The following is a 20,520-nucleotide window of genomic DNA, read 5'->3' on the forward strand; positions in this document are numbered from 1 at the left end:
GAAAGAAAACTGGACTAAGGCCAAAGATGAAGGGAACCATATGGATAGATAAGACATCACAGCAAGAGACTTAAAGCTGAGGACCCCTGTGTTTAAAAAGACTACAATGCTCTTCAGGGAGATACCACGCTGTCTACTGGCTTTGGGAAAATAACTTCTATTTCAATTTTATAAAACCAATATTTACGGTCAGTGCTTCCAACTAGGTGTGCAAAAGCCTTTTAATTTTAAGTGGAAGGGTATAGTGTTCTCTCTGTGACTTTGTGAATGTTGAATCAAATTCCCTATAGTTCATTTCTGTTATAACTTAACATAAGAAATGTTACTATCTAAGAGGAATAAACTGAAGATGGAATCATAATTCTGTATGGTGGATGGATGACAACCATACAGCTTAGATATTTGAAGAACTAAACAGATTTAAAATATACAGTCCCTTTGTCCTCATAACCATATTAGTATTTTTAAACCACATACTTTGATTTTTGATTTGAGATATAGTCATAATACCTAAATATTCTAAGAACATAAGAACAAAAGCTTTAGTCAAAATGCTTATCACTAGAGAATTTGAGTAATAATATCCTAATAAAAGTAAACGGTATATTTTTTTATTTTATACCCATGCATGAAATCACAATTTGAAATTTAAAACTGATTATTCTTCATACGTTACTTGATTTAAAAAATAGAACAGTGATGGAAGCTTCTAAAGTATTGCAAGAAGCATTGAAAAATAAGTAAGACAAAGAAAAGTTAAATCTGAACAAAATCCCATTAATCACATATAAGTGGGGTTCAGAAAAATAAGTCAGCAAATGTCATAAAATTGGAAAGTGCTTTATATTAGCATTGAGCATTTCTTAAAACTTTAAAATTGACCATATTCCAACTGAAAATGTTATCTTCCTAGATAGAGAAGTTTTACTACAGACACACAGATCATATTTAGGCTATTTAATCTAGATTTTTTGCCAGGTGATTTTTAAGTAACCATTGTGATCAGACCTAAAAGATTTACAAAAGCTAGCTTAATAGTGGATGATAGCACTAGATTGATTTAATAGCCATTTATCTGTGTTAATAAACAAAAAATGAGGCTCTGGCCAAGTAGTTCAGTTGGTTAGAGCGTCGTCCCAATATGCCAAGGTTGTGGGTTCAATCCCTGATTAGGTCAGGACATATACAAGAAACAACCAATGAATGCATAAATAAGTGGAACAGCAAATCAATGTTTCTATCGCTCTCTCTTTTTCTCTTTCTTCCCTTTTTCTCTCTCTCACTAAAATCAATCAATAAAAGAAATTTTAAAAATATAAATAGGAAATGAAAAAGGTGTGAGAAAGAACAAATATCTAGGCAAAAAATTAGGGGAGATATAAGCACATGTGTACACACATAGTCTCACCTCCCACTGAGACTGCATTCAATGCCCCTAAATCTTCTGCCAATCACAGATATGGGTGTAGTAACACCCATATCAACCCATAACATTAGAATTTGAGGGGAGCTGAAGGCTCAGGCTACCCACTTTTTAAAAACACTTTTATTTACTTATTAATTTTATTTCTTAATTTATTGAGCTGACATTGGTCAACATGAACATATAGGTTTCAGGTGTGGGTTTCCCTGTTTCAAGATCTGTTTATTGTACCATGTGCCCACCACCCTACCCACTTTTTAGTGCACCATTTGTAAAGCCTCTGGCTAATTTGATCAATACAGGCACTTAAAATTGATAATGCAAGTTCCAGAGTAAATGTTTTTTATCAAATTGGTCTTTAATTAAATTTAGAAGATAACTGAAATGTCCATTTTGCTCTATTAAAAAAAAAGAACTTTAGCCAGACATCTGGCTGTTTAATATCATGTAGATAAAACATCTAAATAATTAGCTTATTTTTCAATTTTTTAATCAAAATGTTTGCTATCTTTAGATGTAAAATGGATTAAGGATTAGTCATAATATCTCATTTTCTGTAACTTATAAAGTGTGACTCAAAATAATGACCTATCCAATACGCAAAGGGTAATTACTTTTATGCCAGATATATTTTAAAGTCATCTCTTCACTTGGTATAGAGTTACATAAAATAGAACACATTGTAATGTACTACATAAATATAATATTCAGTTATAATAAAATGTAAAGTAAAATATAATGACTATCCTTGACTTTATCTTGTTAGGATTACTGATTTTTATCTGTTGAATAACAAATTAAAAAATAAATGCACTATTCTGAAATGGACTCACCTTGCAGGTGTCTCCAGTGCTCAGGAGTGTTCAAGCTGCCTGTGTCACGTCTGAGTACACTAGCTTCCTCAACAGCCCTGTAAAGCACATCAATTACATTCCAAGTCATGTTAGTAATAGAGTGGAAGGACGTTAAACAAGTTACAAGTGCTTTCAAGAAGCATTTATTTTTTAACACCAGCAAAGCCATGTATTCCTGGTCAGTGGAAGGATGTTAACTTATCACTCACACAGAATTCACATTAAGTAGATCGAATGGGATGTGGTTGCCAAATTAATGTCAGTGAAAAAAACAAATACCTTCAGAATTTTAATAAACACTATGGAGAGGTTTGAGGCAAAGAATCATAGGCACCATTTTCCCCCCTTTTAACATTCTAAACTGGCTTTCTGCTAAGAAAGATTAAGAGGATCACTTCTTTTATGCTAAACAATTACTCACTTCATTGACTAATCATAAATTTCAAAACCTGAAGAGCAGTTCTTCTATTGCCCTTTAGAGATATCTAATTTATCTAAACTGTGGCTATTTAATCATGTGTTAGTCCAAACTCCCTTTTAATACCTAGTACCTCTGTTGGAGTTGTGGCTTATTAGAAATCAATCTTCTCAAGTTCAAATATCAAAACTTTTTAAAAATATTTTTATTGCTTTCAGAGAGTAAGGGAGAGGGAGAGATAGAAACATCAATAATGAGAGAGAATCATTGATCAGCTGCCACCTGCAAGTCCCCCACTGGGGATTGAGCCCACAACCAGGGCAAGTGCCCCAACCAGGAATCGAACCATGACCTCCTGGTTCATAGGTCGACGCTCAAGCACTGAGCCATATTGGTCGGGCCAAATATCAAAACTTTAATATCTCTTTTTCCCCCGACTCCATCTCAATTAATGCCTAATTAACTAGCATCCTAAAGGCTTTCTGTTTATTAGAAAGTAAAAATTTGAATCTCTTTTATCACATATTGCTAGAATAATTCAGGTGTCTTATTGTCTCCCCCTCACCCTCACCCCAGAGAGTCCCTACCTAGTTTCCCAATTCATATTTCACTTAAGGAGCCCAGGATTGTCAAGAATACGATAGATTTCTCTTCCCATAGTCGCTTGCACAGTTAAAAAAATAACAAAAACTTGTCTTTTAAAAGCACTCATCATCCTAGTAGCTTTAAGAAAACATCTTTGTTTAAGTATTATTTATTGTGCTCTGTTTCTCAGACTTTCTATGACAATATGTTTTTGGTTGTTTACCATATTCCATAGTAATTTCTCCCAAATATCAAGTAATATCAATTGTACTATTTATTTATTTATTTTGTTATTTCTTTCTTTGGCAACAAATAATCTGAGGTAAGGGAAGTTAATAAAAAAGTCTTCTGAAACAAAGAAATGGTAGAAATGTTATTATTGAATCAATGAGTAAATTGCTTTCTGTAGCTGCTACAAATTCATATAGTAGTTATGCAATTTCTGAATCTGGCATATAAAACGGTGCTAGCAAAGTGGGTATATATGATTTTTAAATAGCTCAGAATGAGATGCATATACCCATACAAGATGGTCTTTTTTCATAAGGGACATAAATAATTTTGGCCAAATTCTTTTTAGAAAAGAGGAATAATTTATTATACCCCCCTTTTACCCTTCTCAAAGTTTTACAAGCACCATAAGTAAATAAACATTAACAGTTTCTTCAGAGAAGTTAAACATCCTTCCAGTACAAACTTGCAGAAGGAAAAACTCACACTACAAATATTATTTTGGGGAAAAGGAATTTACTTATTCATATTTAGTAGTTTTTGAAAATATATGTGTATTTCCAGTTTACATTTTGCCAAATTAATGTAATTTTGAATGTCTCTTTTGTTTGGAGTAAGCAAAACAGTCTGGTCCATGGGACTTGCAACATTGATTGAAACAGCAAACATTTCACCAAGATGTCAAAATAGGAAAAACAACTGGCATAATCAGCACTGATAGTAGGATAAGAAAATACTAACTAGTCTTATTCATGCAAAACTTTACTAAAGGACAATCTACATCGAGTTTGATTTTAAGAGTGATGATGTAGGTCTACCATATTTGTAGCTTGCATATTGAATTTCCTAAGCTCGTTGACCTGTGACAATGAATAGAATTATTTTTATGTGGTCATAAACTTCAAATAAATATTCTTAAAAATAACACCTTAGGAAATTACACTTATAAGATTCTTAATGGTAGAATAGCAATGCTTTATAAGATGTTCACATCTGAGAATTTAACCTACACAAATAGTCCTGTGTATAGACCTAAAGGATTCCTTCAAACTAAACTGTTTGTTACTGATGATTTTAATCCACTCACACAAATGTAAGATGAAACAGTGGGGTCAAGAGAAAGGGGTGTGAGCCCATGATTGAGAGCAGCTGAGTTTAACTACCTGAGTTTAACTAACTTCTCCATAACTAGTTATATTAACTTGGGAAAAGTCATCTAGCCCTTCTTCATCTCTAAAATTTGGACTGCACCTTGGTCAGAACATTTTTGAAGATAAAATAGGACAATCTACACTAATAAAAGAGAAACATGCAAATTAACCATTACTCTGCCACTCCGCTATATGCACCAGCCAATCAGGAGCGAGTATGCAAATTAACCCAACTAAGATGGCGGCGGCCATAGCTGGAGTGAGCAGGAGGCTTGGGTTGCCCCTGGTGATGGAGGAAGCCAAACTTCCCGCCAGCCCTGGCCGGCCTGAGCTCCGCTCAAGGCTACAAAGTTTAAATTACAGAAGATAAACAAATCCCAGATACCTGCTTCCAGCCCGCCGTGGCCTCCACTCAAGGAGGGGCTGAAAAAAAGAAAAAAGAAAAAAAGGAGAGGCTGGGAGCTTGGGTCGCCGGGGGGCATGGCCAGCCTGAAAACAGCCATCAGCCCCTCACCCAGGCTGGCCACACCCCCATGGGGTGAGGGTCCCTGCTGGGGGTTTTGGCCAGCCTGCAAATAGCCATCAGCCCTCACCCAGGCTGGCCAGGCAGCCCAGTGGGGACCCCCAGCCTGAAGGGGGTTTGGCCAGCCTGAAAACGGTCCTCAACCCCTCACCCAGGCTGGCCAGGCACCCCAGTAGGACCCCCACTCTGATCCGGGACACCCTTCAGGGCAAACCAGTCGGCCCCCACCCATGCACCAGGCCTCTATCTATACTAATAAAAGGGTAATATGCTAATTAGACTGGGAGACCTTCCAAGAGACCTTCCAGACGTTCTTCTGGACAAACCTATGGTGGCGGGGCCAAGGTAGAGGTGGTTAGAGGCCAAGAGGGGATGGCAGTTGTGGGTGATCAGGCTGATGGGGGGCAGGGCCGTTGGGGGTAAGCAGAGCAGCAGGCGGGCCAGTTGGAGGTGAGCAGGCCAGCAGTGGGGATCAGCTGGAGGTGATCAGGGCAGCGGGGGGGGGGGGGGGAGGGGGGGGGCAATTTGGAGTGAGCAGGCCAGCAGGGGGGCAGTTGGAAGCGAGCAGGCCGGCAGGCAGAGTGGTTAGGGGCAATCAGGCAGGCAGAAAGGCAGGTGAGTGGTTAGGAGCCAGCAGTCCCAGATTGTGAGAGGAATGTCCGACTGCCAGTTTAGGCCTGATCCCTGTAAACCGGCAGTAGGACATCCTTCGAGGGGTCCCAGATTGGAGAGGGTGCAGGCCTGGCTGAGGGACACCTCCTTCCCGCCCACCCCCCATGCACAAATTTTGTGCACTGGGCCACTAGTCCTATATAATAAAAGAGAAACATGCAAATTAACCATCACCCTGCCACTCCACTACACCCACCAGCTAATCAGAGTGACTATGCAAATTAACCCAACAAAGATGGTGGTTAATTTGCATACGCAGGTGCAGAGCAAAGACTGAAGACGACTGAAGATGGCGGCGGTCACAGAGCTGGAACAAGCAGGAGGCTTGGGTTGCTCCTGGTGACGGAGGAAGCCAAGCTTCCCGCTGGCCCTGGGCTCTGCTCAAGGAGGAGCTGGGGGCCTGGGTCGCCAGAGGTGAAGCCAAGCCTCGCTGCTGCAGCCGCAGCAGAGAAGCCAAGCCTCGCTGCTGCGGCAGGACCAAAGGCCTGGGTCCCGGGTGCTAGAGGAAAACCAGTGCCGGCAGCCAGGGGAAGGAAGCCCTATTGTGCGAATCTTCGTGCAATGGGCCACTAGTATAGAATAAAAATGATTGAAAAGTTTAAAACTATAAAAGTTAACCTCTTGATTGGTAATAACCACACAAATAATAAAAAGTTGAAATACTATCTCCAAAGTAACCTAGAAGTTGTATAACTTGGGGTGTTTCTGGCCTTCAATAAATCCCGAATAATTATTTGTTATTTCCCTGAAGAAACATGGGTAATTTCATAAGTACAATTTTGCTATGGAAACAGGTACAACAGTCCCTCTTATCCATGGGGGATATGTTCCACAACTCTCAATGGATGCCCAAAGCCACATATAGTACTGAATCCTACATAATACTCCCCTCTCCCCAAACATATATACATACATACATACAATTTATAGCTTTTTGTTGGTATGTCCAAATTGCCAGCATCTCTACTCTTGCACTTTGGTGCTATTATTAAGTAAAATAAGGGTGACTTGAATACAAGCACTGTGATACTGAGATTACCAAGAAGCTATACTATGTGACAAACAGGTGGAGTCACTGGACATAGGGATGATTTACATCCCACAGAGTGAGACCGCAGGAAATTTCATCACACTACTTAGAACAGTGAGCAATTTAAAACTTATGAATTGTTTATTTCTGGAATTTCCATTTACTATTTTTGGACAACGAGTAACTGAAACCACAGAAAGAGAATCCAAGAATAAAGAAGGGCTACTGTAATTTAGTTTCAAAGTAAATTTTAATTTTTACATGAAGCACTTTGATTAGTTGCTTCTTAATACTAACTGGACAGCAGAGAGATCTTTAATTTACTCTGCAATGTAGACACCTGCATGCACATGCTTCTTCGAAAAGGATGCCTGTCTGTCCCTCAATGGCCCAAGGATCAGTGGGAGTTGCCCTATAAAGGCAGTGAATGGCAAAGGGGTGGAGGGTGGCTCAAATTCCTCACTTTGCCACTGTTCTGCCTAGGCTGCAAGGTGCTTCTGCAGGTTCATATCACTTCATAAGAAAAGGATCAAAGAGCAGAAGCAATGAAAGGTGGTAAATCAATGGAGAGAGTGGGGAGGGCTGGTGTGGAAAGATCAAGGGGGAGATAGGAATATGAGGAGAGATTAGGTAGAGTGCTGTGGGAGAAAAAAGTTATAGGCTTAACAGCAGTTTTCTGGGCTCTTTCTTCTCTCCTTCTGGGTTTGAGCTTGTGAAAATCATTTCATATTTGTTTGCTTCCTAAAACCATTTTTGAGAAGATAGGAAGCTGACAAAGCAAAATGGGAAAGGTAGTGCCACAGATAAGTAAACTGAGGCAGTCTCCAAACCTCATGCTGTGCTTCAGTGTTAGTGGTGTTTCTTACAAGCTCTCAGTAAGGCTGCTTAGCTTCCTAGCTCTGTACCACTATTCACGGCTTGAGAAGAAACTCCCATGAGCGCAGTTAGGTAACTGCATTCTGGCCCTCAACAGTTATTTCAGGATAAAACACCTTGGTTCTCAATGTTAAATCCAAGCTGAACTTTCAGAACCTGTAAAGAAAGAAGGAAGAAGGAGCATATATGCATTCAAGTTCTTTGGGGGGGCGGGGGGGGCAGTGTGGGGAAGGGAAAATGGTGGGGGCAGGCTAGAAGAGGTCAATGGGGGAAAAACGGGGGACATATGTAATACTTTCAACAATAAAGATTTTTTTAAAAAGAAAGAAGGAGCATTGTGCAGTCCAGTTTAGTTTGAAATCTAAAAGGAAAATGAGAAGCCTGGGAGAAGCCAGACTCAAGAATGAAAGGGAAAAGGAGAGCAACCACTTCTGTTAGTTACTTCACTTTCTTCTGCCTTATTTTCCCTGTCTGGAAAATGGGAATGTAATATGTAAAGCTCTGATATTTGAAGAAAGTTTAAAAGAAATAATGTATGTGAGATACTGAGCACACTGCCTGGCACATTATAACAAAATAAATAATGGTAACTGTTATTAAGGCTAAAATGGAATTTCTTCTTATGGTGCTAAGTCAAGAAAATTGTTACTACAACTTTTAAATCAAGATCAACTTTTAATTATAAGTGCTTGTTTTTCTAAAAAATGTATGTAAAGTTTTCTTGTAAAATTTTCAAATAGAAATTCAGAACATCATATTATCATAGATTTCTAACCCTTTTAAATGGGGAAAAATAAATATTTACCAAATAGGTTCAGGAGCTAAAGCCTGAAAAAAACCCTGCAACTCTGTACCTAAATTTAATCCAAGAGTATCTGTGTTGAGAGATGTCTGGGCTGTGAATGTGTTTGGAAAGCATAAAATTTCTCATTTGATAATTATTTTTGGTTCACTAGGAAAAAAAATGTTTGCAATTGCAAAATTTGCAATTTCATGTAAAGATGAACATACCTCCCCCACCCCCAAAATGTACATAAATATTATCTCACTTTGAAAACAGAGAAAAGAGTGGGGGTAAAAACAACAACAGATGCTTCCATCCAACAATCTGCATACAGTGGCTGCTATGAGTCAGGCACATATGAATCCAGCCAAAGCACCACCAAGGCACTGCTAAAAGTAAAGTATCCCAGGTATCCTACTGTAAGAGGTAGCAGGGTCTGGATTATGGAGATCTGGAAGGTTGTGGTAAGGAGAGAATCCGGTTGGAGAGTGGAGAATGCTTTGTTAAAAAGGGTTAAAGACGTGTCAGACACAAAGCCCTGGCAGCTTAGAAGGGGTCTTGCCCCACCACTGTTGGGACTCATCTTTCCCCAGCAAAGGGTCTGATGCATAGCAGACCCTCCATGTCTCTCAGCTGTGCCATTCATTCTTGATAGAGGCCTTAAGAGCAACTGGTCAGAGAAAGGGTCCCAACCTAGAGAGCCAGGCTGCAGTGGCTGTTATCAGCGTAGGACAGAGTAGGCACTTGTGTTCAGACCTCACGGGCATCTTACTAAGATGTAGGTTCTTTTAGCCCCATAGAACAAAACCTTGGGCATGCATGAAGCACAGATGCTCACCAGCTCTGAGATACTTTTTTTGAGAAAGGGTTAAAATAAAGGACAAAATAATGGCAGTGGGACTAACCCCTTGATTTTTTTTTCTTTTTTCTTTTTTCTTTAGTGCAACGTACCTCATTCATGAGTCATCTCTTTGGCCTTATTTTTAGGAGAAGAAAATGTTTTTTAAACATATTTTATATTTCAGAGAGGAATGGAGAGGGAGAGATAGAAACATCAACGATGAGAGAGGCTGCCTCCTGCACGCATGCCACTGGGGATGAGCCTGCAACCCGGGCATGTGCCCTGACCAGGAATTGAACTGTGACCTCCTAGTTCAGTGGTCGGCAAACTCATTAGTCAACAGAGCCAAATATCAACAGTACAACGATTGAAATTTCTTTTGAGAGCCAAATTTTTAAAACTATATAGGTAGGTACATTGTTATTAACTTAATTAGGGTACTCCTAAGCTGGCCTTTGCTAAAAACGACCTCAATCTGATTGAGGTACGTTTGCTGAGGTCGACCCCTTCCAACTCTCCCATCCACACTCGGCTTGTATACTTGTTTCGTCTATCTCCTTTCGTTCATCCTCTCTATATGTCCAACCCATCTCAACATACCTTTCTCAATCCTCGACACTACATCTTCTTTCACTCCACAACATTCCCTAAAATTAACTTAATAAACTTTACTTTCGTCACCCGCACGAGATTTGCGGATGCGACTAGCACTAACCACTACACAATGAGACTGCTGACTGACTGGCTCATTCAACTCGTGCATGAATCGCACGCGCCTCCCCCGAGCTGCGTATCCCAAAGCCCAACCGAAGGACACCCCCCCACTTCTTCCAACGCCACTTCTTCAAAATAGACTCGCCCAGGCCGAAAACCGACTTCTGCGTATGGGCCATGAGGTTTCAATCGCACTGTACGTGCGCACCCGCACGAGGTATTTTGTGGAAGAGCCACACTCAAGGAGCCAAAGAGCCGCATGTGTCTCTCGAGCTGTGGTTTGCCAACCACTGTCCTAGTTCATAGGTCGTTGCTCAACCATTGAGCCACTGTGGCCGGGCAGAAAAAAAACAAAAACACAAAACACATTTTTAACAGGCCTTTTCTTTTTCTTTTAAGTCTTTTTCCTATTTGTGCTGTTCTTGCCTTACAATTGGAAGGTCCTGGCAAGCTACAGACATCACATTCCTGAAAATAATGGCTAAATAGCAGTCACAGCCAAATGTGTTGGGTTTAAGGCCTGACCCCACATTGGCCATGAAACTTGGGCAAATCTCTTTACTTCTAGGTTCCTCTATTTTCAAATCCCTATGACATAGAATACCTTCTTGAATTGAAGAGTATATGTGGTTTTATGTGTAAAGAGTTAAGTAGAGGATGGCCCAGAGGTGATTAATAAGTTCCTGGAACCTCCACAAACCTTATTTAAACGCACTACCAACCTCATTTCTTACCGTGGTGCTTTACACATCCTTCCTCGGGCATTTTCCAGCTCTCTTATACTCCTCCCTTGGTTGACTATCCCTTTCTCCTTCCTCCTCAGCTATGGAAGGAAATCCAAATAAACTCCTCTCTCTCTCTCTCCTGCTCTTCTCTCCCAGGTCCCTTAGTCCTAGGTCAGCCCACTACTCCTGTGTCAGAACATCCGTCTCTCACAACACAGGTACAGCCGAACCCTAATTATGGACTTGTCCGTCATGCCCATGAGACCAGTGGTTCTCAACCTCGGCTGCACATTAGAATCACCGGGGAATCTTTTTAAAATCCTGATTTCTGGGCCTCATCCTCCAGAAATTCTGTCTCTTTATTATGGGGTGGGGCCACAACATTAGCAACAAAAGAAACAGAATTTCCGGAGGATGAGGCCCAGAAATCGGGATTTTAAAAAGATTCCCAGGTGATTCTAATGTGCAGCCGAGGTTGAGAACCACCGCCTTAGACGATGTGAAGTACAGTCATTCTGAACTCCTCAGCGCTTAGCTCGGTGCCCGGCAGGTGGGAGGTAGTCAAGCCGCTCAAGCCGCGCACACACAGAGGTGTGACTTTTCTGAACGTCTATCTAGAAGGGGTGGATGGATCCACGCGTGGGTGGCTGGACAGTGTGCTTTGGGGGCGGCAACGGTCCATGACAATCGGGTGGCTGTCTCCGCGTCCTTTCCCCTCCCCGCACCCCCACTCCCCGCCCCCGCAGTGGAAGGATCCTGGCCTCCGTCTAGGATCCAGCAGTTTCTCCGCTCTGGGACACAGCTCCGCAGGGCACCGGCAGGGGGCGGCGTTGTCACGCAGCTGGGTGCTCCGGGGTGACCGCCCCGCCCCCTCAAGGCGCGCAGCTTTGGCGGGTGGGCCCTGGCTCCCCTGGCTCTCCGGGCTCCCCGTGCTCCCCCAGTTCAAAGGGGCGGACCGTTCTCCTCCGGCCGGGCCGCGGGAGGCCGTGTTCCGCCTCCCCTCCCCCGGCGCGCCCCGCTCAGCCCGCACCCCGGCGCCGCGGGAAAGAAAGTTACTCCTCCTTGGGGAAGAGGCCGGGAGCGGCCGGAACGGGAGGCCAGGTGGAAGGGGGGAGCTTTCTAGCAAAGATGGTGCGAGTCCAGGGGGGGTGACCATCACACTGCTTCCGCGCTGCTGAGGCGACCGAAGCTGGGGTGGGGGTGGGGGGAGACGCTATTTTACCCTTTAAACTTGTTCTTTCACGTTTGGGGAAAAAACGACATCATTCCGCACTGACATTCACGTGAAAAAGACAAACCTTCGCACGGCGTGAGGAACGCGCTGCGCCGCCTTGGGTTCTCGGAGAGAGCACCGCCGCCGTGCGCCCCACTCACTCCGCGAGGGTCCCTCGGAGCCCCAGGGCCGCGCTGCCCGCCCCGGCGGGGACGCTCGCCGCCCGAGCCCCCGGGGCGGGGCGGGGCGTCGCTCAGGGGCGCGCGCGGGCCGGCGCCCCGCTCCTGGAGCCCCCCAGCTGCTGGGGCGCCGGGGTCGGACGCACGCTCGCGGCCCCGCCCTCGCGCCTCCCCGGACGCGCCTCGGGCTCCCCGCGCTTCCCGAGGTTTCGAGAAACGAGAAACGAAACCCAGGGAGCCGAACCCAGCGAGCGCGCCCTTCCCCTCGGGCGCGGAGACTGATTTGCATGGACAAGTGGACGCGGGAGTGCGCGAGGCCCGCGCTCGTGACTGAAGTAAACGGCCCAGGTGTTAGCGATGCTCCGCGGGTCGAGAAGCACCTCGGGGGCCCCGTCACGAGGCTGGGACCACGCGAGCGTTTCACGTGTGGGAACTTTCTACACTTGCGGGATTTTAGTTGCGGTCTTATTTTCGAGGGCCACTTGGGACCCTTTAGGCGTGTTGAGTGTCTCCTGGTGGGGAAAGACTGTGGGCGGGGAACTGCCCATAAGTCAAATGTGTGTAAATAACACACATCTGTACACGCGCGCGCACACACAAGGCCACCGGCGCGGAGCTCAGGGACCGCTGGCTGGCGCGGGCGGCCGGCACAGTCCGCCGGGAACAGTCCGCCGGGAGGGGGCGGCGCCCTATGCAGATGAGGGGGGTGTGGCCAGCGCGCCGCGCCGGGCCCCGGAAGCGCGGGGAGGCCCGGTATAAAAAAAGTACTGAAGACATTTTTCCCGCACAACTGCTAAAGCTCCAGAGGCAGGAGCGCGTGCGGCGGGGCGGCAGCAGGAGCCGCCACCTCCGGGACCACCGCGGCTGAGGCGGCAGCGGCGTGGGAGGGGGCGAGGGGCGGGACTGGCCGGCGCCGGCGGCCGGGGTCTGGGAAGGACTGAGTCGCTCGCGGCGGCCGGGAGCGCACTCGCCGCTCCTGGAAGTGTTGCGGCGTCGCTCGCAGTCGCTTTGCTCGCGGCGCTCCTAGAAGGGGCGGCCGTCTCCAGGTGACACAGACGGGACTCCCGCTTGCGCTTTCCAGATGCATCAGAGATACTTTTGGTGCGGGGCTGCTCTGCGGGGCGCGGCGGGGGACGGCGAGGTCTGGGGACGGCGGGGTCTGAGGAGGGGGCGTCTCTGAGGAATCCCCGAGCCGAGCCCAGGGACGAGCCGGGGAAGGGGTTCCCTGGGGCAGGGGGCGCGCTCTTTCCTCTTTGGGCGCCTGTGGCCGCCCGCCGCCTGACCGAGCTCCTTCCCCCCCGCCCTTTTTTTTTTTTTTTTTCCTTTTAGGACTGACCAGGGCCAAGTGGCATTCGGCGGGCACTTCATGGCGGAAGGTGAAGGGTACTTCGCCATGGCCGAGGACGAGCTGGCCGGCGGCCCCTACATGCCCCTGGGCTGCGACTTCAGCGGCGGCAGCGACGTGGTGGGCGGCTGCGGCTTCGACGAGCCCGGCTCGGACTACGGCGACAGCCCCACGGCGCACTGCAACGTGCTCAACTGGGAGCAAGTGCAGCGGCTGGACGGCATCCTGAGCGAGACCATCCCGATCCACGGCCGCGGCAACTTCCCGACGCTCGAGCTGCAGCCCAGCCTGATCGTGAAGGTGGTGCGGCGGCGCCTGGCCGACCGGAGCATCTGCGTCCGCGACGTGCGCCTCAACGGCTCGGCGGCCAGCCACGTCCTGCACCAGGACAGCGGCCTGGGCTACAAGGACCTGGACCTCATCTTCTGCGCCGACCTGCGCGGGGAAGAGGAGTTTCAGACTGTGAAGGACGTCGTGCTGGACTGCCTGTTGGACTTCTTGCCCGAAGGGGTGAACAAAGAGAAGATCACCCCGCTCACGCTCAAGGTAAAGTCACCCAAACCGGGGCTTGGGGTCCGCCCCGGGGGGTCGGGGGGCAGGGGTTCAAAGGGGCCAGGGGGAAAGAAAAGATGCCAGAAATCTATGGCCGTGACAGGTCTGGGTGCGCTCATTTATTTTGCTTTTGATTCTTTGCAAGGAGTAACCTAAGGTGCATGGAGGATGTCCAGTGTTTTACTTAACTTGGTGCTTCAGCGCCACAACTCTCCTGCTTCCTCCTCTGCCTCGCCACCCCCCCCCCCCCGCCCCCACCTCCTTCTCCTTATTTTTTAACTCTTGGCATTCCTTGCTTGAGTCTTCTCCGGAGTAGATTCTAAGTGGAAGAGTGAAATGATCTCAATCATTTTTTTTTTTGAGTCATTTATATGTGCCAGTGGTTCTCAACCTTCTGGCCCTTTAAAAACAGTTCCTCATGTTGTGACCCAACCATAAAATTATTTTTGTTGCTACTTCATAACTGTAATGTTGCTACTGTTAGGAATCGTAATGTAAATATCTGATATGCAGGATGGTCTTAGGCGACCCCTGTGAAAGGGTCGTTCGACCGCCAAAGGGGTCGCGACCCACAGGTTGAGAACCGCTGTAAGTCATTGGGAAAATAGCAACCTGAAGCAGAACCAAGCCAGTGAGCTTATTGCGTTGGAAAATGTGAATAGATTTCCTAGCTGCATTCAGCTGACTCCCTGTGTTTAAGATAGACGTGGTGCTTCTCTGGGTTTGTTCATGTGTTAAGGATCTAGTGTGTGTCCCCCCCCACCACCACCTCTCTTTGGTTCAAAGCACATTTTACACATTTAGTTAAAATTGTCTGAGGAATCGGCCTCCCAGAATGTCCTAATATAGTTCATTTTTATTGCAACTGCCCAACACCCCTAGAGGAACAGACAAGATACTGATCTCATCTGTTGTCTCAGGGGGAGGAGAACTGAGTGACTAGAGACAAGAAGGAGAGGCAGACCAACTTTTCTCTGAATGCTCTTCTTTCTTTGGAATATTATGTGAATATTGTACCTATAAGACCATTTTCAAAAAATAACATTTCAGAAGTCAGACATGACAACAGAACCTTTTAGTACTGTGCTACATCTGCCAAAAGCCTCAAACTATTATTTCTCGTCTCTTTCCCAGACAGTAAAACCACTCGTTAAATGTATTTTTTTTTTTTCTGTTTTCAGAAGACTGTTTAAGCCTGTAGGTAGTGTTTTGCTGAAACTTGACAAAACAAAAGGGAAGGAGCAAAGTAAATGTCATCTGTGAGGAGGATGTATTTACTTATTATTTTTGCTAGGTGTGCTCATCTTCTTGTTTTATCTTTTGAATTATAGGAAGCTTATGTGCAGAAAATGGTTAAAGTGTGCAATGACTCTGACCGATGGAGTCTTATATCCCTGTCAAACAACAGTGGCAAAAATGTGGAACTGAAATTTGTGGATTCCCTCCGGAGGCAGTTTGAATTTAGTGTAGATTCTTTTCAAATCAAATTAGACTCTCTTCTCCTCTTTTACGAATGTTCAGAGAACCCAATGACTGAAACATTTCACCCCACAATAATCGGTGAGAGCGTCTATGGTGATTTCCACGAAGCCTTTGATCACCTTTGTAATAAGATCATTGCCACGAGGAACCCAGAGGAAATCAGAGGAGGAGGCCTACTGAAGTACTGCAACCTTTTAGTAAGGGGCTTTAGGCCCGCCTCTGATGAGATCAAGACCCTTCAGAGGTATATGTGTTCCAGGTTTTTCATCGACTTCTCAGACATTGGAGAGCAGCAGAGAAAACTGGAGTCCTATTTACAGAACCACTTCGTGGGATTGGAAGACCGCAAGTATGACTATCTCATGACCCTTCATGGAGTGGTGAATGAGAGTACAGTGTGCCTGATGGGACATGAAAGAAGACAGACTTTAAACCTTATCACAATGCTGGCTATCCGGGTGCTAGCTGACCAAAATGTCATCCCTAACGTGGCTAATGTCACTTGCTATTACCAGCCGGCCCCCTATGTAGCAGATGCCAACTTTAGCAATTACTACATTGCACAGGTCCAGCCAGTATTCACGTGCCAGCAACAGACATACTCTACTTGGCTGCCCTGCAATTAAAAATCATTTAAAAATGTCCTGTGGGGGAAGCCATTTCAGATAAGATAGAAAAAAAATAAAAAATAAAAAGAAGAAAAAAAAAGGCTGAGTGACCCAGCCCTGATTAGGGATGTGTTTTGTACAATGATGATCTGCTCCTGATTTTAAGCTTGGCAAAGTTTGTGGATCCTTTCATAAATATGGGAGCATGATCTTAAAATGATCCCCACCCACCATCAACCCATGCACCAAATCCGCCTACCCAATAAGATTCTATTCTGAAACAAAAGAGACCTGTCATTGAAAACAACCAGGTTCTCCTAAAATAACAAGGGGAAAAAATGCTTGATGACAATATGGGTTTGCAGTACCTTGCTCCCATAGCTTTGCCATATGGGGTGGGAGGGGGGAGGTGGAGTTTCTTATAAGTTGGAATGCACAAAAGGGAAAATACAGAGGAAAAAAGATCTCACCCCAACTTAATTATCAAATCAGGAGTTCAGATAGTAATAATACAGGAAGAAGGGAAACTCTAACATTGGGATTATTATCTGAAGCTTGTAGCAAGTGCTTTTTGTGAAACTATCCTATTGCGTTAACAGAAATGGCTTACTCCAAATGAACAGTAGTAGGTTGATGCAGTTTTCATAACAAACAGCAGAACTTACGATGACACAATCCATTATTTCCAGCTGCGTGTTTAGCTTGCATTTTTAAAATGTGAAAATGTAAGCAAAAACAGCTGTAGAAAGGAAAGTATGTTCAAGGACCAAAGATTTAACAGATAAAAATACCCAAGTAGAAGAGATATAGTAGAATATATAAAGAGTTACTATATTTGTTACACACCAATATACATCAAAGTGCCTGTTGCCTTCTGAAAATTTGAAGTGAAAAATTTTTATGGTTTAATGATTATTTTGTTTTATCAGGGACTAAAGAAATAAAACAGCATAAGCTTGTGAATGGTGGAAGAAATGCCCTATTTTTTCTTGGCAAATACTTGTATAAAGCTAACATTGTTGGTGTGATATTATCATAGATTCATGTGTATGTATATTATGTGTGTATATAGACATATTTGGGATATGAATATATTCACACAACACATTGACTATGGTCTCGAATAATGTAGCATATAGGAAATGTTTAAATACTGTGTGCTTTTATGTTTCAACAGGATGACATGAGACGTGGGCATATTGCAGTGATGAATTAAAACCCACATCTAAAAATGTTAAAGCAAATGAAGGAGGAAAACAAGTAATATATTTGATAGGAAGTACAGAGATTATACATTTTTAGTGAGTGTTTTTTCCCTTTTTTTTGTGTGTGTGTGAACCATAGAATTCCAAAAATGGGAGAATATTTGTTGGCAGAGCACTCTTTTTTTTATATTTAACTGCCATTTTGACAGTTTGAACCCTTTTATTGTTTTTTATATTACTTGCATGTTTCCATGGTGTATAATCCAGTAGATTCTGGATTCATGATAGTCTATTTAAATCCCTAAAAAGAATTTCTGGTGATCTGAACACTACTTATTAATATTTAAATGAAAATTTTAATGAATGCCTTCTGCATTCTAAGACCACTAGAATTTAGTAAATGTGAAATGATCCCTTTTAAAGAGTATTTGCACAATTGCTTAAAATTTATATATGAGATATATATATTATATATAAAATTTTATAAATTCATGCCAATATGAAACATCTTTGATCTGGTTGTCACACTGCATTTAAATAGTTAGTACTGTATTTTAAATTCAATCACTTTGCATTGAATCAAATCCAACTTTATTTTCTCGTTCCCAAGAAGCCATTTATAGCTTTTTGAAATGAATTGGCATTACTATTTCAGTTCAATGTCAGCTAATCCTAACACCATTCCTTCTCCCAGCTCTAAATTCCTTTGGACACTGGTATCTGAAAATGAATTTATTAAAAACAAAACTAACACATAAAAAATCTTCCCTTTGTATTGTGAAACAGCCACATAATCCCTGTCAACTCTAGTGGATGACTGCTTACTATGATAATTTCTATGAAGAACCAACAAGATTTTTAAAATCGGATCTGTTAAAGAGGGGCTGGGGGAAAGAATAGCATCATCCTACATGGCAGTGTAATTTGTTTATGGTTTTCTGGACATCACTCAGATGCCAAATTAATCCACCCAAACTACCTTTCACACATCTTTCTTTGAAGCCTTAACAGGAACTTGATGGGTTTGCTGTAGCAGCTTCCCTGTGAATTTGACAAAGCTGTAACAGCTACTGCACTGCCACTTGCCATTTCCTAGGGGACTCTTCCTTCTCCCATGTTGGCTCAGTCTCCCTATCTCCAGCCCTGAGTTTGAAAAATTAATTGTGAATTCCCAGAAAATATTCCATTTTCAGAATAAGCCTGATACTTATCTATCAGAAACCAGAGCTCTGCCTGCTTCCCTGTTAGAAGTTTTCTGAAAGAATACTAGGGAATGCTTGGGAACGTCAGAGCAGCCCGTAATCTGCCATCTTCCTTCTCGTCCTAACTCTTGACAAGTGAGTTGTCCACTGTTTTTAAAAGAATCTGGAGATCTCTGGCTCTTCTATAGCAACAACCTGTTGTTAATTTAATGACAGATTTTTGTTTATAGGGGCCTTATTTGAAAATACAATTTTCATTTATTTTCTCAAATATTTATGTTCTTTTCTTGCTTACTCCAAGGTTGGTAGCATAATTGGAAGTGCCAGCACCTGGCATTCAGATAGAACAGGTTGTGCTCAAGACAACCTTCAGTATTTACTTTAAAGTTTATATAATTTATTTCTCTTTTGTATGTACTATAGTCTTGTGCATATGTAGTTCAACAAACAGTGGAATATATTTCTCTCTTTGTGGATGTGTGGCCTAAAAATTTGAATGTCTGCTGAAAAAGATCCATGTGTATAGGTCAGAGAAAAGAACAGCTCTCAACTCCTGATTAGTGCCTGTGATTTGCTTGCTTTTGTGTTTATCTGGCCTAGTGTGCTGTTATTTTAAATAAGAATAAGTTTTATCTTCTGGAAGCTCTTCTCATCTATCCAGGCTGGTATGTCAGAGAACACTTAATCTGTGACAATGCCCTTTTAAAAAGTTTACTTCGTTTGCAGTAAATATGGTTGCCTCAAGAAGTCTTTTCCCTTCCAGAAATGAGGTCAAGCATCTGCTCACTTTGGTATTAAGTGGACTATTTTAGCATGGCTCCCCAAGAATGCAAGATGGAAGACTATCTGTAAACCAAGCCAAGGGAGAAATGCAAAGAAAAGTGAACATACTGTTTTTTGCCACCCCTTTATGTTTGCTTATTGTTGGTTGCTTTACTGTGCATAAAGTTGTTTTCAGTGCAATACTTGTCAAGTAAATATTGTGAACTATCCTGTAAATCATATGTATTATGTTGAAAGCTGTCAGTTCAAAAATATGCTTTTTTGTTATTTGAAGACAAAGTGTGTTAGATGAAACCAAAAAGCCAAAAAAAAGGTAATTTTATATATAGCACCTATTTGAATATAATCTTTCTTTAAGATTTCTTATAGCATAGCCTTTTCAGTGCTAAGAAAGAATCTCTGTAATATTTTGTTGTAATAATGGCTTGCTAACAAAGTGTGTGGTAAAAGTACGAAGTTGGAAGGTGTCAAGGTAACTTGGCAAGATTTGCTGCAAAGCCTTGTGGAATGGAGGAGGCTTTGCCCGCTGGCTCTCTCTCTCTCCAGCCTCTCTCCAACCACTGCCTGCTCTGAGACGTCCTATTGCAGCAAGCTGCACCTAGGGTCACTCCTTTGGAATATTTTTGACTTCAGACTATGTCACAGGCAGAAAAGGAGTTGATGGAGAATGGACTCTTAAAAACTGACATGTTTGAATCAGTGCTAGAGGGAACAGATTGTGAATTTTGTTTACAGCATCCAATATTTGGATTTTCTTTTTTGTAAATAAAAAGAAGTTATTTTTTTCTATTTATTTGCGTCTGTTATCTTTGGTGTCTGTGCTGGCTAAGAGATCATGTCCTCTAGATCTCAACCTGTATCCATGAGAAAAGACAGGCAGTATTTGGAGTAGAAGAACAGCCTTCATCAACTTTCTGATTGAAGTACAGTAAGTTAAAATGTCCAACTTTTAGCCAGCTCATCTCTGACTGTCTCAGTTCCAGAAGAGTCTAGTTAATGGGTGGCAATTTTTTTTTTTTTAATCTAGGCACTAACTTGGTGTTAAGCAACCTAGAAATCAGTTATTTTCCAGTGTAAGTAGAGACTCATGTATTTGCACTACGGGGCTCTAGTAACCCTGAGTG

At 43.4% G+C, this 20,520-nt stretch overlaps 1 protein-coding gene across 2 annotated transcripts; it reads left to right on the forward strand.

Annotated features, from left to right (window-relative positions):
• The first annotated feature begins 13,101 nt into the window (after positions 1-13,101).
• TENT5A (terminal nucleotidyltransferase 5A) lies at positions 13,102-20,189 on the forward strand. Of its 2 annotated transcripts, none has more exons than XM_070418187.1 (3): positions 13,102-13,320; positions 13,549-14,110; positions 15,448-20,189. In XM_070418187.1, the coding sequence occupies exons 1-3, from the start codon at positions 13,301-13,303 to the stop codon at positions 16,222-16,224; spliced, it is 1,359 nt and encodes a 452-aa protein (XP_070274288.1). In that variant the 5' UTR covers positions 13,102-13,300; the 3' UTR covers positions 16,225-20,189. The 2 variants fall into 2 exon arrangements, with proteins under 2 accessions (XP_070274288.1, XP_070274289.1); XM_070418188.1 differs by having other exon boundaries at positions 13,102-13,265.
• The last annotated feature ends 331 nt before the right edge of the window (positions 20,190-20,520 follow it).

The sequence above is a fragment of the Myotis yumanensis genome, unplaced genomic scaffold (genome assembly GCF_028538775.1).
Source record: "Myotis yumanensis isolate MYYU_CA2020_CCGP unplaced genomic scaffold, mMyoYum1.0.hap1 SCAF_6, whole genome shotgun sequence".
Classification (NCBI taxonomy): Eukaryota; Metazoa; Chordata; class Mammalia; order Chiroptera; family Vespertilionidae; genus Myotis; species Myotis yumanensis.

Coding starts and splice junctions, on each gene's coding strand:
- TENT5A (XM_070418187.1), top strand. CDS start 13,301: ATGCATCAGAGATACTTTTG. Junction 13,321..13,548: donor ATGCATCAGAGATACTTTTG/GTGCGGGGCTGC, acceptor TTTTCCTTTTAG/GACTGACCAGGGCCAAGTGG. Junction 14,111..15,447: donor TCACCCCGCTCACGCTCAAG/GTAAAGTCACCC, acceptor TTTGAATTATAG/GAAGCTTATGTGCAGAAAAT.